General features: G+C 45.5%; 2 protein-coding genes across 2 annotated transcripts in view; one reads left to right on the top strand and one right to left on the bottom strand.

The window, feature by feature from the left end:
- Positions 1–1,368: 1,368 nt before the first annotated feature.
- SPRN (shadow of prion protein) lies at positions 1,369–1,773 on the bottom strand (the record flags this gene model as incomplete). Its single annotated transcript, XM_081912562.1, has 1 exon — positions 1,369–1,773. One exon carries the CDS (start codon positions 1,771–1,773, stop codon positions 1,369–1,371), a length of 405 nt encoding a protein of 134 aa, XP_081768688.1.
- A 6,471-nt stretch (positions 1,774–8,244) lies between these two features.
- CHUK (component of inhibitor of nuclear factor kappa B kinase complex) overlaps positions 8,245–18,098 on the top strand; it is a 41,532-nt gene continuing 31,678 nt past the window's right edge. The window contains exons 1-7 of the mRNA XM_081911738.1: positions 8,245–8,405; positions 9,611–9,705; positions 10,581–10,695; positions 11,488–11,557; positions 14,995–15,083; positions 17,028–17,117; positions 17,409–17,533. Of these exons, the coding sequence (XP_081767864.1) occupies positions 8,286–8,405; positions 9,611–9,705; positions 10,581–10,695; positions 11,488–11,557; positions 14,995–15,083; positions 17,028–17,117; positions 17,409–17,533 (704 nt within the window). The 5' untranslated portion in view covers positions 8,245–8,285. The remainder of the gene's footprint in view (positions 8,406–9,610; positions 9,706–10,580; positions 10,696–11,487; positions 11,558–14,994; positions 15,084–17,027; positions 17,118–17,408; positions 17,534–18,098) is intronic.

Below are 18,098 nucleotides of genomic sequence, written 5' to 3'. Positions count from 1 at the left end.
CCCGCCATGAATGGCTATAGCTGATCATCCTGAACTTTAATAAAGCCATATTAGTGTAGAGGTACAAGCGGTTCACACTTCTAGTTCATGTACCTCTGATCCATCCCCAATAGCTGTTTAACTTTCCCTTGTACACAAGGGGGCAGCTCTCATATTTTGGCTATGGAGAAGATGAATATGGAACTCCAAGAGGCACGTAGTCTTTGCCCTTCCTGTTCCCTTTCCATAATAGTGAAAACCACTCCTAGTCTGTACGTTCTGGAAGGGCTACGTATAGGTCTGAAGTTGTTGAGTGTGCCCTGCTTGACGGCAGTTGAATATGTATACATACAGCTATCTTTTGCACGGGACTTGGGTGGTGCTGTGGGTTAAACCACAGAACCTAGGACTTGCTGATCAGAAGGTCAGCGGTTCAAATCCCCATGACGGGGTGAGCTCCCGTTGCTCAGTCCCTGCTCCTGCCAACCTAGCAGTTTGAAAGCACGTCAAAGTGCAAGTAGATAAATAGGTACCGCTCTGGCGGAAAGGTGAACGGCGTTTCCGTGCGCTGCTCTGGTTCACCAGAAGCAGCTTAGTCATGCTGGCCACATGACCAGCTGTACGCCGGCTCCCTTGGCCAATAAAACAAGATGAGCGCCGCAACCCCACAGTCGGCCACGACTGGACCTAATGGTCAGGGGTCCCTTTACCTTACTTTATCTTTTGCACCTTTTTTCTTTCTTACAATGACCCCTTCTTACTTCGACCATCCCTAGTACTTTAGCAGAGCCTGTGCAACTCAATGGTGGTCACAGTAAGTTAACACAAGAAATAACTCCCATCTGTTGGAAGGGCCATAGGGTTGGGAGGTAATCGATCGCCCTCACAAGGAGAGGGCCCCGTTCCTTCCTGCATCACAGTAAAGCACCATGCTTAGAAAATCCCTCCTGGGAAATCTGGCAGTAACAGGAGGAATCTGGAAATCTTTTGAGCACCTTCGGAATCAGGCACAGGGCAGGAATTTGGCTAAACCTGGGTGACAACAGCAACTGATATGGCTTTAAACGTGGTGCTGGTCTGAGTGACATGACTCCCACAGGAATATATCGCTCCCGAGAGACTGGGCACCATAAAAGGGTGGGGAACACGATTTGATACCTTGTGCAAGGAAACCAGATTCAGATAACCCGAATGCAGCACCTTTTGGCAAATAGCACATCCAACCCCCCCATTGTAATTCCAGCATTCCTTATAGGAAGCATCTATGTTCGAGCCCGAATCGGGGAAAGGAACAACCCAGAGCAGTTGCTCCACAGTAAAATTGGAGAACATTGGGGAAAGGTTGGGGAGGACAGAGTAAAGGCCCCTTACAGGCAGTGCCCCCCCCCCTTAGAGGGTAAAGAATCTGGCCACGCACAGCAGGCAGGCAGGCAGATATGAAAGGTGCCAGGATTCGGCACCCGAGGTCCACGCCCGATAGTTGTAACTGCCCTCGCCGGTGCTGTTCCCAGACTGTGCCTCTGCATATTCCGGGCCGCCCTCGCCGGCGGACCTCATCCTGCCGGCAGCCATGGCCGAGGCCGCTCCTGCAGCTGCGCCACCTGCCGCCGCCGCCGCCGCCACCCGTAGTCCTGAGCTGTAGCGGGTTGAAGATTTTGACCGTCGCGTGCTGCCACGGGCACTACCCCTTGCTGCCCCTCGGGCTCCGCCACGCCCTCCTTTGCAACTGATGCCTTCGAAGAAGACGGCAAGCAGCAGAATGAGAGTCCAGCAGATGGCTGTGCTCCATTTCATCCTCGCGGGAAAGTGGGTCAGGCCTGTAGTGAAACGGAAACAGGCGCATCAGCAGCAATGTTTGAAAAACAGGACACCCAAAGCGGCATGTTTGAATGTGAGGATGCTGCCCTGCCCACGTCTCAGGTAAATTAATGCTAGAACCACGTTACAGTGGTACCTCGGGTTACATATGCTTCAGGTTACAGACTCTGCTAACCCAGAAACAGTGCTTCAGGTTAAGAACTTTGCTTCAGGATCAGAACAGAAATTGTGCTCCAGCGGCACGGCGGCAGCAGGAGGCCCCATTAGCTAAAGTGGTGCTTCAGGTTAAGAACAGTGTCAGGTTAAGAACAGACCTCCAGAACGAATTAAGTACTTAACCCGAGGTACCACTGTACAGTGGTACCTCAGGTTACATAGGCTTCAGGTTACATACGCTTCAGGTTACAGACTCTGCTAACCCAGAAATAGTGCTTCAGGTTAAGAACTTTGCTTCAGGATAAGAACAGAAATTGTGCTCCAGCGGCACAGCAGCAACAGGAGGCCCCATTAGCCTGAAGTGGTGCTTCAGGTTAAGAACAGTTTCAGGTTAAGAACAGACCTCCGGAAAGAATTAAGTACTTAACCCGAGGTACCACTGTGAGGTACTTACTGCGTTTCTCTGTCACCCAAGTGCCAACGTCCTCTGCCCAGAGCACAAAATATTAGCTAAAACTGCAAAATATAAGTGTTCATAAAATTAAACCTGAAATCTGAAACAGGATAACTAAAACAGCCATGACATGAAAGCAAAGGCAAACAGGACAGTAGTGCAAAGGGTCTGAAAAACACTTAAGGCACGTTAAGGACTAAAATGTCTGCCGGGATAAGATGCTTGGCGATGGAGGCAAGGCGATATAGGTGCCAGGCGAAGGTTTGCATCTCTTGCTACGCTTTGCCTCACCTCCTCCTGCAGCAGCACTCAAGAGGGGAAAGGCAGCAGGATATAAACGTGGGCAACCTGATAAAATACACAACGTGCAGCCATCGCTGTGCTAGTACAGTACCACTGGTTACCTAAGAAACACGGTCCCTCTGTGCTTAGCCAAACCAAGAGCGAGCCTGGGCTTCTCTGCGCCACGGAACGTGCGCCTAGGGCGCAATTGGCACACCAGGATCACGCCGGGAAGGCGGCAGGGGCCAAGGCAATGCCCGCGGCCAGGAGAATGAGAGGTGGGGTGGGGGGAAAGGGGGAGAGGGAACCCCAGGGTCAGCGGGCGCCCCTTCACGCGCACCCGGTAAAGGGGGAGGCCGCCGTAGCCTCCTCGCGCTGCATGCAAGGGTACTGTTCCTGCCGCCCCCACCGGCCGCCAGGGGTGCCAACTTGTAGAAAATACTGGGGGGGCCAGGTAAGCCCCACCCCACATCATTGATCGCACGACGGGACGCACCCAAACCATTGGATGGGCAATGCCCATTTTTTTGCGGCAGACCCTGCAAATATTTTATGGGGGCAGCGAAGGGACCTCGGCCCCAGTACCTGCTGCAGCCCCCCACCCCCACTTCTCAGCCCCACTCCCGAGGCCCTAGCGCTGCCCTACTTCCCCCCACCCCCAGCCCGCTTTGCCGCATCCATGGCAGGGCCAAAGCTCGGCAGGCGTCCGCGCAAGGGGCGCTTCTCCCTCCTCGGCTGGCTCCGCTTACCGCGCGCCCCTGGCAAGCGGAGCCTCCGGATCCCGCGCCGCCCCGCCTGCAGGCAGCACCCGCGGGCGGCGGGGAGGCGAGGATCTGCCGGCTGCACCGATGGATAGGGGGTTCCTCCGTCGTCCTCTTGCCCAACGGGGGGGAGGCGAACCCGATTCGCACGATGCCTGCAGCCCGAGCCCGCGGGGGAGCGCACGGACCGGAGCTAGCTAGCGCTCTCTCTCTCTCTCTCTCTCTCTCTCTCTCTCTCTCTCTCTCTCTCTCTCTCTCTCTCTCTCTCTCTCTCTCTCTCTCTCTCTCTCGGCGCGCGCCTCCCGCCGTGCCCACGTTCCCAGTGCACGCGTCGCCGCCCCCGCATCTTGTGGCTGGGGGAGGGGGGGCCACCAACACTGTAGCATCGCCACCGTTGAAAGCAGAAACGCGTCTCCAGTGAGACCGATGGCAGTGATCAATTGCAATCACAGAACGGCAGAGTTGGAAGGGGTCCTCAGAGTCATTTAGTCGAGCCTCCTGCAATGCGGGTTATTTTTGTCCAAAGTGGGGCTGGAAGCCACGACCCTCAGATGAAGAGTCCCGTGCTCTACGGACTGGGCCACCAAATCTCGTAGCATAATTAAAATCCAAGGTGGATTTCTGAAGATGAATTCATTCATTCAACAGTGTTGATGGTGTAACAATGGATTTACTGAATGGTTTAGTGCATGTAAAAATATGCAGGGATGCACGGTCTGCAGAAGGGACGCTGGTGGCGCTGTGGGTTAAACCACAGAGCCTAGGACTTGCCGATCAGAAGGTCAGCGGTTCGAATCCCAGTGATGGGGTGAGCTCCCGTTGCTCAGTCCCTGCTCCTGCCAACTTAGCAGTTCGAAAGTACACTAGTGCAAGTAGATAAATAGGTACCGCTTATGGTGGGAAGGTAAACGGCGTTTCCGTGCGCTGTTATGGTTCGCCAGAAGCGGCTTAGTCATGCTGGCCACATGACCCAGAAGCTGCACGCCGGCTCCCTCGGCCAATAAAGCGAGATGACCCCAGAGTAAGCCACGACTGGACCTAATGGTCAGGGATCCCTTTACGCTCTGCAAAATGAACCAGGGAAAAAGAAGAAGGGAAGTCATTGATTTAAGGTTGTCTAAAATTAATGACTGTCTTGAAATGTAAATTAGAAAAATAATAATAAAAACTGTATTTATTAAAAAATGCAAGTTGAGCGCCTGGGGGTAGCCAGAATGTATGGTTTTTTTGGGGGGGGCAGGTTTTATGTTAGGCAGGCAGAATCGCAATTAGTTTAGTATTATTACTGATTTACTTGATTTAGGGGGGGGGGGACAGCTGCCCCCTGGGTAAGAATGGGCATCCTGCAGTGTGATGCTAACACTTCTCCCATCACCCTTCGAGAACAATTTTTGTGGCAGAAGTGGACCAATGGGAATTTCAGGTTCTGGCTTAATGGTCTTAACTGGGTGAGGCATGGCAAGGGGGAAAACTGAGGATAAAATATAAAATACTGGCAAAAATTGTAAATCTAAATCAAATAAGTGTTGGAAATGTAAAAAGAAGGTTCTTTTTATCATATGTGGTTGTCTTGTAGAAAGGTTAAATCTTCTTGGGAAATGATATATAATGAATTGAAAAGGATGTTTAAAATAATGTTTGTAAAAAAACAAGAACCAGAAGCTTTTCTTTTGGGAATTATAGGGGCAGAATTATACCTAAACTGTATAGAAACTTATTCAGCGGCAAGAATGTTACGCGCACCAAAATGGAAAGAAGCAGAAGTCCCAGCAAAGGAAGAATGGGCACAAAAACTTATGGAATATGCAGAAATGGCAAAACTTACTGGAAGAATAAGAAATCAAGGCAACAAATGTTTCATGAAAGAATGGAAATGGTTTATTGATTATTTACAGATAAATTTTGGGCGGCTTCCAACAAACACTAAAATACAATAACCTATTAAACATTAAAAGCTTCCATAAACAGGGCTGCCTTTAAATGTTTTCTAAAAGTTTGGTAGTTCTTTTTCTCTGAGATATATATATATATATATATATATATATATATATATATATATATGCTTTCGTAGATTTTCACGGGTACAGGAATGCAGGTTTTGGTGTCCTCGGGTGTCTTCCCGTGTAAAAGTTGGGGTGTCTAGGCGACGTTTCGACGAGGTCTCACTCGTCATCTTCAGGCTGGTGCTTTCGGCTTCTTGTTACTGGACACCAAAACCTGCATTCCTGTACCCGTGAAAATCTACGAAAGCAAATATATATATATATATATATATATATATATATATATATATATATATATATTGCTTTCGTAGATTTTCACGGGTACAGGAATGCAGGTTTTGGTGTCCTCGGGTGTCTTCCCGTGTAAAAGTTGGGGTGTCTAGGCGACGTTTCGACGAGGTCTCACTCGTCATCTTCAGGCTGGTGCTTTCGGCTTCTTGTTACTGGAACAGAGCTCTGTTCCAGTAACAAGAAGCCGAAAGCACCAGCCTGAAGATGACGAGTGAGACCTCGTCGAAACGTCGCCTAGACACCCCAACTTTTACACGGGAAGACACCCGAGGACACCAAAACCTGCATATATATATATATATATATATATATATATATATATATATATTTGCTTTCGTAGATTTTCACGGGTACAGGAATGCAGGTTTTGGTGTCCTCGGGTGTCTTCCCGTGTAAAAGTTGGGGTGTCTAGGCGACGTTTCGACGAGGTCTCACTCGTCATCTTCAGGCTGGTGCTTTCGGCTTCTTGTTACTGGAATAGAGCAGGATCTCAGTGTTTGAGTTCCTATAAATACTGTTGAGGGGGTGTGGTGTATAGCCTCCAATGTTCTGGGCAGAGAGGAAGTTCCCAGGCTAGTGTGCCTTTTCTTCTTTTGTTCCTTAATTACTTGAGGGATATCTTGAGTGATTTCTTGAGTGATATCCTGAGTACCACTTAGGTGGGTCATTAGGTGTGGATTAGTTGCTAAAGTCTTTGTGTCTTGACCTCTTGAACTTTGTGAAGAGTTTTTCTGAGAAGATGGCTGTACTGCACTTAGTTGTGCTCTGGCTTGGCTTCGTGTATAGGGGCGAGCTGTGGTTTTGTGGCCTGTGTCAGCCAGATCTGTGTAGGGATTGCAGGGGGGTGCAGCATCCGGAGGTGCCACCATGGACCACACCAGACCCAAACCCAGACCCTCTCCACAGATAAATTACAGACACCATCCAGTAGCCAAACCATGGTGGCACCTCCGGATGCTGCACCCCCCTGCAATCCCTACACAGATCTGGCTGACACAGGCCACAAAACCACAGCTCGCCCCTATACACGAAGCCAAGCCAGAGCACAACTAAGTGCAGTACAGCCATCTTCTCAGAAAAACTCTTCACAAAGTTCAAGAGGTCAAGACACAAAGACTTTAGCAACTAATCCACACCTAATGACCCACCTAAGTGGTACTCAGGATATCACTCAAGAAATCACTCAAGATATCCCTCAAGTAATTAAGGAACAAAAGAAGAAAAGGCACACTAGCCTGGGAACTTCCTCTCTGCCCAGAACATTGGAGGCTATACACCACACCCCCTCAACAGTATTTATAGGAACTCAAACACTGAGATCCTGCTCTATTCCAGTAACAAGAAGCCGAAAGCACCAGCCTGAAGATGACGAGTGAGACCTCGTCGAAACGTCGCCTAGACACCCCAACTTTTACACGGGAAGACACCCGAGGACACCAAAACCTGCATATATATATATATATATATATATATATATATATATATATATTATAAAATCAGACTACACACACAGACACACACACAGTGCTTTTTTTCTAAAAAAATGTTTAGGTACTCTCATTTTGACTCAAGAAAATCACCATTTTATAGTTCAAATCTGGAAAAAGAAATACAGTAAATGGCCAAAAGTACAAAGATTCACAAAATGTTTAGGGGTATGTGTACGCCCAGAAAAAAGCAGTGTGTGTGTGTGTGTGTGTTGTTGTTGTTGTTGTTGTTGTTATTTTATAATATTATGTTGTTGTTGTTGTTATTTTATAATATTATAAAATTGGTTTATAATATTATTATAAAATGTGTTATATATAAACACATGTGTTATATATATATATATATATATATAAAACACATGTGTTTTGGTGTCCTCGGGTGTCTTCCCGTGTAAAAGTTGGGGTGTCTAGGCGACGTTTCGACGAGGTCTCACTCGTCATCTTCAGGCTGGTGCTTTCGGCTTCTTGTTACTGGAACAGAGCAGGATAACAAGTAACAGTAACAAGAAGTAACAAGAAGCCGAAAGCACCAGCCTGAAGATGACGAGTGAGACCTCGTCGAAACGTCGCCTAGACACCCCAACTTTTACACGGGAAGACACCCGAGGACACCAAAACCTGCATTCCTGTACCCGTGAAAATCTACGAAAGCAATGTGATATATATATATATATATATATATATATATATATATATATATATATATATATGTCATACCGTTAGCCTGCTCGCCTCAGTATGCTACCCAGATGAGATCCCTGCGTGGCAGGGGGTTGGACTAGATGACCCGGAGGGGTCCCATTCCAACTCAACGATTCTATTGAAAATGCAGAGAGAGAGAGAGAGAGCGCTCATTGGTAGAAAGGGAGAGCAAAGCTCCGCCCCTTGTCCCTCCCCTCTCCCTCGGTCTCCAGGGAGCGCTTCCCTCCGTCCGCCCACGATCCGGCGGCCTCTGGGCCTGCCCCCAAGTCTCGCGAGAGCTGGCGCGGTCTCGGCTGTGAGGCGAGCGGCGGGAGTCGGGGGCGGCGCAGGCCGCGCGGAGGGAGGGAGGATGGAGAGGCCGCCGTCCCTCCGCGGGGGTCCGCCCGGCAGCGTCGCTTGCGAGCCCTGGGAGATGCGGGAGCGGCTCGGCACCGGCGGCTTCGGCAACGTCTCGCTCTACCAGCACCGGGTGGGTTCGCAGGGGGGGGGGGCGAACGCGAAGCAACTCGGCCCTTTCGTGGCCTTCGGAACTCCCCGCCTCTTGATAGCAAGGCGCGCAGGCGCCCTCCCTGCGCTGTGGCAGTGCTGGGTTTACGGATGTATAAGCTAAACAAGCTATAGCTTAGGGCCCCACTCTCTTGGGGGTGTACATTTCCAAAATATTAGATGAAAAACTAATAAAACCTACATAAAGCAACAGTGTTTTGGGTTGTGTAGGCTCCTATTTGTTATGTGCAAATGGCTTGAGATACCTATTAGGTCCGTGAATTGCCATATAGCATATATTCAACACGAAAAACAGTGATGACAGTTTGTTGTTGACAAAGGGCAGCTGGACATATAAAGGGCCCCATTACCTTCAGTAGCTTAGGGCCTCATCAAGCCTAAATCCGTCCCTGTGCTGTGGTTTTATATTATTGTGGTGGTGGTCTGTTGTTGTTGTCTTCTGTTGTTGTTTGTTTATTAAATTTATTTACCACCCAATACCTGGAGGTCTCAGGGCGGTTCACAGAACAATATATATATATATATATATATATACACAATCAAAATAAAAACAGCAACCCAATAACCCCCCCCCCAAATATGTCTATCAATATATAGTATTCTTATTTGTTTGTTTAATCAGAAAAGAGAAGGGAAGGGGGGGAACCATAATAGTAAGTAAATAGAAAAAAGGGGTGAACAAACCAATAATTCCCCTCCCACAAACACACTTAAAAAGTGTAATAAACCTTAAAGACGTAACTGAGATTAACCTAATTTATTACGAAAGGATACACTTATAAACCAGCCTAACAGATTTATGGGGCAATGGGTGGGGTTTGGGTCTTTTTGTTAATGTTTCCGAATGATACATTAACAATACATATTGTTCAGTTTTATGCTGCTTTCAAACATGCTTTGACATTCAGGAACATTTCTGTATGTTTTCATCTTCAGTTTATTTTGTTTATCACCTTAAAGAAAAGAAGTTGGGTAGGATACCCCTTTGATGTTTCCCTTAATTTTCCACAAAAAGAGGCTTAAAACGAAAGCAAGGGCAGCTGGTGTATCCCAGAAGGGGATATCCATAGTCCTAAAAATGCCTGGACAGCTCCTTCTAGATGCGGAATATGCTGCTGCGATAATACATTTTACCCTCTCTTGTGGTTTCTCTCCTGTCAATTGCAGGATCTGGGTACGAAGATAGCAATCAAGTCATGTCGCTTGGAACTAAGTGTGAAAAACAAAGATCGGTGGTGCCATGAGATCCAGATCATGAAAAAGTAGGTCCTTCCTTGGAGGTTTCTAAGCAGAGGTTGCATGGCCATCTGTCATGTATGATCTAGCTGAGATTCCTGCATTGCAGGGGGTTGGACTAAAGGACCCCTGGGGTCCCTTCCAGCTCTACAGTTCTGTGAGTCAATGGTTGCATTTCTGTCACCATTAACCCAAAGGTTGGATCTTTCCTGGTGGGTCCCCCTGAAAGCAGTTTCAATGGATCTTATCCGTGCCAAGATATCTGCTAAACCTGGAATCCACTGGTGGAGAGACAAGACCAATCTCTATCTCTCACATCCAGGATACAACCACATACAGACACAGTCGTGGGGTTGTGAAGCCGAAGGGCCGAAGGAAGGATATTCTGCTAGTTGTAGACAATCGTAACCAGTCATATTTTGCCCCGAGGAAGGTGTATCTGAAATGTGTTTGGCATTTGATGGTTCTGATTTTGCACATCTCAGCACCCATTTTGAAGTTTTGCTGCTGCTTCATTGTTATTTTAGTGTCCCCTTCCGAATTCTTCTTTCTGCCTGGTGGGTAGAGAGATGTTGTAATGGCTGCTGCTGTGCTCCAAGAGGCTTGTTTGGAAGCAGAAGGCATATCAGCCATACAGTTGCTGTTCTTTGAGAGTCACCACTCGACCCTGTAGCAGCATCTTCCATTGGAAGGCTTGCCACTGCAGCTGCTGTTCTGCTTCTCAGAATACCCATCTTATTTTTCAAACAGCATAGGCTTGATTAAGCTAAGTTTGGTTTTATCTATCCCAGTTTTCAAAACAAAATGTTTGATACTGTGCCGCTTCATGAAATTCAGAAGGATTGTCTGTAGTAGCATGCATTTTCAGAATACTTCCCATTTCTTTCCTTCGTATATTTAGGCTGAACCATCCCAATATTGTAAAAGCCTGTGAAGTGCCTGACGAGATGAATTTCCTTGTCAATGATGTCCCACTTTTGGCTATGGAATATTGCTGCAAAGGAGATCTCAGGAAGGTACGTCCTGTTTCTTTGACTACTGATGCAGTTTAGATTTTGGGTTCCAGACTATAGCTGGGCGCAGTATGTGGAGAAGGGTGATGTGCTGTTATCAGGGAGCATGGAAGAAGTAAGTGTGCAACTGTCAAACTAGATGGGATTAGGGAAACAAATGGTACCCCTTCGTTCAAGTTCAGGCAACCTTTTTATGTTGTATTCCCTGAGGGCTGCATACCAGTGTTGGGTGGGGCTGGAACCTGTGATGGATGGGACCAAAGCAAGGCCACGCTTATTTCTCTCAAAAGCAAAGGATACTTTTGAGAGCCTCGGGCACCATCTGACATCACAGTGAGTCAGGTTTGGCCCACCAAGGGTGGGAAGATAACTCTCTGACCTGCTGACCAGAAAAGGTTCCCCATCCTTGGTTTAGGTAGACCAGAACACCCTCAGAAATTACTTTTCCTTTAGCCTTTTATTTTATTCTAAACTACCCTGAAGGCCTGTTACCAGGCAGAAAGGCAGGATATAAGTATATTAAAGAAATAAGTAGTCTTGGAACCAGGCAGTGCCCCTCCATTTTAAACGTAACAACTGTATAGGACGGTTTTCTGCTTTAAAGATGTTTGTGGACAATACGATAGATTGCTGAAGTAGATCCTCACTTTAAGTGTATACAGAGGCTTCTTTCATATAGGTTTTGTGTTCTCCAAGCAATTACTTGCTCATAAATTCTTTCGTTCTTAGAAGGGTGTACAGTATATTGATGGCTGAACTGTATATCAAATGTCAACCTTTTATCCTTCCTTGTAGCTGTTGAACTTACCGGAAAATTGCTGCGGCCTTAAAGAGAGTCAAATACTTTCTCTTCTTAGCGACATCGGTAAGTCAGCTGTTCCCTTTTGTGCATTTGCGACAAGCCTTTGTGGTTCTCAGACTGCTAATTTTGCCTTGAAACTTAGGTTGCACAAATCCCTTTAATTTTAGCATTTGTTTGTTTATTTTATTTATAAAACTTATATACCACTTGATTGTAAAAAAAACCTCAGAGTACTCATGACCTCATATGACTTTCCTTAGCTTGCCTAATTGATTCTGATAGCACTGTTTGAATAATAATAATAATAATAATAATAATAATAATAATAATAATTTATTATTTATACCCCGCCCATCTGGCTGGGCCTCCCCAGCCACTCTGGGTGGCTTCCATAAAAACCAAAAATACAGTAAAATCACACGTTAAAAACTTCCCTGAACAGGGCTGCCTTAAGATGTCTTCTGAATGTCAGGTAGTTGTTTATCGCTTTGACATCTGCTGGAAGGGCGTTCCACAGGGCAGGCGCCACTACCGAGAAGGCCCTCTGCCTGGTTCCCTGTAGCTTTGCTTCTCGCAATGAGGGAACCGCCAGAAGGCCCTCGGCGCTGGATCTCAGCGTCTGGGCAGAATGATGGGGGTGGAGACGCTCCTTCAGGTATACTGGACCGAGGCCGTTTAGGGCTTTAAAGGTCAGCACCAACACTTTGAATTGTGCTCGGAAACATACTGGGAGCCAATGTAGGTCTTTCAAGACCGGTGTTATATGGTCTCGGCGGCCGCTCCCAGTCACCAGTCTAGCTGCCGCATTCTGGATTAGTTGTAGTTTCCGAGTCACCTTCAAAGGTAGCCCCACGTAGAGTGCATTGCAATAGTCCAAGCGGGAGATAACCAGAGCATGCACCACTCTGGCGAGACAGTCCGCAGGCAGATAGGGTCTCAGCCTACGTACCAGATGGAGCTGGTAAACAGCTGCCCTGGACACAGATTTAACCTGTGCCTCTATGGACAGCTGTGAGTCCAAAATGACTCCCAGGCTGCGCACCTGGTCCTTCAGGGGCACAGTTACCCCATTCAGGAATGTAAAATTATTTTGGATTCAATAGATCGAAAAAATATTTGTCATCAGTTAGAATGATGGTGCATATTGAACTGGAGGAGGCACACCAAATGATGGAAGTAGAACCTAGCCATCGTTAGGAGGGACAGAGAGAGCTTTCCTTTTGACGTCTGCCCCAACACTCCTTCCATTTTGGCAGTTCAGGAAATGCGGGCCATGCACTTTCAAATGATGTCTAGAAATATGAATTCTAAAATGAAAACAAATTTTTGCCTTAGATTCTAATCTCAGTTTAGGATTCAGACATGATACCCCTAACTATATTGTTCTGTCATTGACCACATTCACGTGTAACAACAAACCAGGCTTTATTCCTTATTATGTATTGGTGCATACTGCCCATTCATTCTGTGTGCTCCTCCCTGAGTAGAATAAAGAAACCAAGATGACTAGGCTTCCTGTTTCATCCATCTAGGTCTGATACTCCCTAACAGGCCTAACTCACTTGTTGCTGTAGCCTAACTGAGCAGATATCAATCTTACCAGACTATCACTGTCTGGGACAGAGTACAGCTGCTTTACTAGCCTAAGATGGAAAAAAGTACTCCACACCACTGAGGACCCTTGACCTCGAGGTTTGCTGTTTACTGCAATGCATTATACATAAGGCTGCCTTTGAAGACAAATTGGAAACTGCAACTGGTGCACAATTGGCCAGGTTGTTCACCCGGGTGGAATGGTTTGAGCACATAACGCCAATCCTAGCATGGTTGCACTGGCTGCCAGTTCCCGAGCCCAATTCAAAGTGCTGGTTTTGAGCTATAAAGCCTTTTGCCGGTCAGAACCCCAGTACACCAAGGACTGCCTCTCTCCACATGAAGCCGGACTCTGCACTCATCATCTGAGGTTCTTCTCCATGTGCCTTTTCTGAGAGAGGAACAGAGGGTGGTGATATGAGAGCCAGTGTTCTCTGTGGTGGCTCTCTAACACAGAGCATGTTGTCCCCAGAGAGTGGTGCCTGGTGCAGTCTTTATTTGTAGGGAGCAGCCAAAAGCGTTTCGATTCACCCAGGCCTTTAGACCTTAATTTTCTGCTCATCTTTTAGTGGGGTGGGGTTCAGCTGGGTCTGTTTTTCTGTATTACTTACATATTTTAGGATGTTTTATCCTTGTTTTTAATGCTGATTTCTGTAAGTTGCTCTCACTTTTCGGGGTGGGGAGTTTCTAATAAAATATAACATATAATAAGGCTGAATCAAGGAGTATTCCCAGGCTAGCGACCTGATAATTTAGGGAGGTTGCCATTCTGTTCAAAACAGGAGAAAATTGACATTGACACTAGAATAACAACATTTCCACCTCCAAAAACTTCAATACACATTATAAGTCGCATAAAAACTATACATGCTTTGTTTTATGTTTTATTTACACCATTTGTATACCACTTAATATATAAGAAAATATCTCTAAGCAGTGTATAGAAAACTGAAACAACAACAAAGAACTTAAAGAAGAAAAAATAGGACATAAATCCAGTTCATACAAAAATATTGCTGTATAATAAGCACCTTATTTAAACAACTCAACATTTAGAGCTAAACCATAAAATGCAGGAGAATAAGAATACAGCAGTACATGAAACACTAGTATGAAATCAAACCAGTCACAAAATGCTGACTGCTTCCAGTATTTCACAATTGGTGATTAAAATTGCGCAGAATATTAACAAGTGTGGGATGCTCAAAATGTGAAGAGCGGCATGCTAAAATCCCCCAGCCTGTGATGTTGTTCGGAGTCCCCTGTATTAGGCATTTGGATTTTGTAATACTTTCTGTCAGTGTTATGCAGCACTCAATGCAATTCACAGAATAAGAATAAATATAACACTGTTGGCCCTGACATCTATGTCATGTAGGTCCCTGCCTTGCCCTTCCCGGACAGCCCTGCATTTCATATAGATGCCTCTACTCAGAAGCCTATGTACAACACATATATTGGGGGGGGCAGGGTAATGGAACCCCACTGTGCATTCTACATATGGAACCCTTTGGTGTGGCTAGTGTGTAAGGGGGGCTAAAATTGCATTAAAATCCATTTCTTATCTTGAGGATTCATGTAATGCCTCTCTCCCCCCCAAAAAAAAAACCCAAGCAACAACAATCTCATTCACATGTAAGACAGTTTCAGCACAGAAATACAAATAATCTAAACAATCCGCTACTACTAGAACCCTTGTCAGGTTGTGTATTCAAAGCTGGCTGGTAGAGTAGAACTGAAAAAATGCACACTCGGCTAGAGTAATTTCATCCTCCCGGACCTCCATCTATGTTCTGCTGTTTATATACTTTCATAGATAGTCAAAGAAAGACTGGATGTCAATTTCTCTAAAAGGTATTTTTCTCCTTAACATCCCCCTCCCCTTCCAAAACATATTGGACTTCTAGGTTATGGTATCCAGTACTTGCATGAAAACAGAATAATACACAGGGACCTAAAACCTGAGAATATTGTTCTTCAGGAAGAAGGTGGAAAAGTAAGTGACATGCCTTGGATGATCTGAGCGGATTATCTAGAAGTATTAATTTTGCTTGGATGCAATAAGAAGTACATCTGTGGCCTACTTTTCAGCCATCAGCTGCAAAATCTGGTGTATAGTTTCAATATTCTGACTGGAATCCTTTAGTAGTGTCAATGATGTGGAGGATAAAGGGAAAGTTTGTATAGCTCTGCTATGGGTCTACTTCGTAATTATTCAGCTGTTGTGTTGCAGAGGGGGTGGAGTTTGAAGCAAACTAATGGGAGGCAGGGAATTTGCTGGGACTGTTGGGACCACCTTGATTCTTTTTGACCATATTCTGCAGAGGAGGGAATGGGATAAGAAGTTGAAGTGAGTACCAGTTCTACCGGGGAACCTCAAGGATAGACACAAAAGAGTTGGGAGATCTGAGCTGTCTGCTGCAGAACCCCCTACACCCTGCTTAGGCTGTGCCAGATAAGCTATAGTAAAGTTCTCCTTGAGGTGAATCGGATGGAATTTACTCGTACTTTGGCTTCTTCACACAGGCGCAATGAGGGAAGTGCTTCCCTGTGATCAGATCCCCCCTTTCTCCCCAGATTGGCACCTCAATGGGAGTGTGCTAATCAGGTGGGAACACCTATGAGGTTGATCTTGCTCTATGTGCAGGATTAGGCCATGCTTCTCCATGACTTGGCATTGCACCTTGAGCCAGCTTCCACAGCACTGGGTACATGTGAACAGAGTCTCTTGACTGTCATCTTTGTGGGGAGTAAATTTTCAAATTTTCCTAGTGCTAGTAGCCCTGGTAGGTTCCTCATCTTTCAACTGCAATGCCATTTGTTTCACTTTGTGCAATTCTCTGGGGCTATGTGCTGTTACGGGCCTCTGTGGCAGTTGAATCAAATGGTTGAGGGGGTGGTGTATGGATGTTCCCTGCCTTGCCCGTGTGGAGGAGGGAGGGAAGGAAGGAAGGAAGGAAGTAGTTTATTGCTCTTAAGTGATGCAATCCAATACAAGGGAGGATTATGTTTAAAACTGAATAAATTGAGCTAGACAGCAGATTACAGTTCAGTAATGATTTCAGGTTGGTGAGATTCTGGGGCAAGAGTAGTATGGATAATGACTGTTAGTTTACGTCATTGAGTCCTGCTAAAGCAACTGATCAGACGGTTCTGGCTGTAGATTTCAGAATGGAGGATCAGAAGTCAGCATGGAGATGGAAAAAACTAATTAAAACATTACAGTATAAAAGAAATGACATTAATTGTAAAAACACAAATTCCCTTCCTTCTGAATATCTTTAGTAAATGTGAAGTCTTTGTGCTATGGGTATCTAGGCATGGGTGAGTTTTCCATAGTCAGTGGGTGTTGGTTTTACCACAGATTCACAGTGAGAAGCAAGGAAAAAAAGGAATCAAATATGAACCTGTTCTTAAAAACCAAAGAGAGAGAGAAATATGAACCTTAAGCTGCAGGCTATGAGAGGTAGTTTAACAAACACCAGTAAAACAGAATAAAGTACCTAAGAAGACGTGGGTGAGAATTGCGATTCTGTCACACAGAGTTTAAGGTGATATTCAGATGTCAAAAGACAGCTGGCAAAACTAAAAGTAAGGGAAAGTAAAAAGAGATGGCTTGGCATTCTTGAGGCTGCTTAGGGCCATGGAAGAATTTCCTAAAGTGTGGAGAGGAAAGGAAAGAGCCAAAAACATGGAGGAGAAGTAAGAAGTTTGTAAAGAAACATGAAGGATGGGGAGACAAGAAAATGGGTCTGTACATCACTTTGGTACCAGTAGTTGAAAAGTGGTTGAGGCATTTTGTTAATAAATTTAATTTAACTGAGCAAATTGCAGAGCTCCTAAAACTGACGTGGGTGAGGATGTTTGATTTGATGTTGAAAGCAGCAGAAAGGTCAAGTAGCATAAATGAAGAATATACTGTATTTGATTTCATTTCCAGATAATTCACAAAATAATAGACTTGGGATATGCCAAGGATCTGGATCAAGGAAGCTTATGCACCTCTTTTGTTGGGACCTTACAGTATTTGGTAAGACTTTTAAAGATGTAGTGCACTGCAGCAAAAACTGCCCCCGTTTTTATTTCTATGCATTATACATTCCATCCCTTAACTATAGAATTATAGCAAAATACTTGCAGTGTTCTTCGTAATTTTTTTGTATTGGGAAGTTTTTAACGTTTGATGTCTCGCTGTATTTTTATATTATGTTGGAAGCCACCCAGAGTGGCTGGGGCAACCCAGTCAGATGAGCAGGGTATAAATCATAAAAATTATTATTATTGCCATTGTTATTGCTTCTTGTTTACTTTTTTTTTTAAGGCACCAGAACTCTTTGATAATAAGCCATATACAACTTCTGTAGACTTCTGGAGCTTTGGAACTGTTGTCTTTGAGAGCATTGCAGGATTTAGACCATTTTTACATAACCAGCAGCCTTTTACCTGGTAAGAGTTTTGTTTCTCAAACTAACGGGCTACTGGACAATTGCTTGCCTTTCCTGTCCACCCGAGAAGAGCTAATAGAGTAAAATCATGTCAGTGTTGCATATACCTGGGAAGCCCCTCTTTTGGAAGTGAACTACTTGGAAAGAGACCACCCATCTTGAAGACAAGAGGAAATGAAAAGGGTTTTCCTTGTGAATATTCCTTCCCCAAATAAGTCTCTCACTTATCTGGCATAATACCTTCAGCTGGTGAAGAGCTTTCCAGGCTGTCGTTTTGTGGAGAGCAGTTGCTGGGGATCTAAATGCCCTTGGACCAGCTCGTGTTGCAGCTGCTAAATATTGCAGCGTTACTGCAATATTCAAGCACTCATGGGGCAATGTTCTGTTCCGTAGAAAATGAAGGGGTCATAGCCACTCCAAGGAAGCAATTATGCGTGCTGTGTTGAATGTGGCTGTGTGGGTGTCACAAGTACCTATTGATTGTGCCAAGGATATCACTGGTGATGGATTCATACGTATTGACTTGGCTTACTAGCCAGCCTCTTTTGTGACTGTCATAATCTTCC

This window comes from Podarcis melisellensis (assembly GCF_964234715.1).
Source record: "Podarcis melisellensis genome assembly, chromosome: 5".
In the NCBI taxonomy this organism is placed as follows: domain Eukaryota; kingdom Metazoa; phylum Chordata; class Lepidosauria; order Squamata; family Lacertidae; genus Podarcis; species Podarcis melisellensis.
The sequence above is the reverse complement of the archived record's forward strand: the minus strand, read 5'-3'. Positions and strand labels throughout refer to the sequence as shown.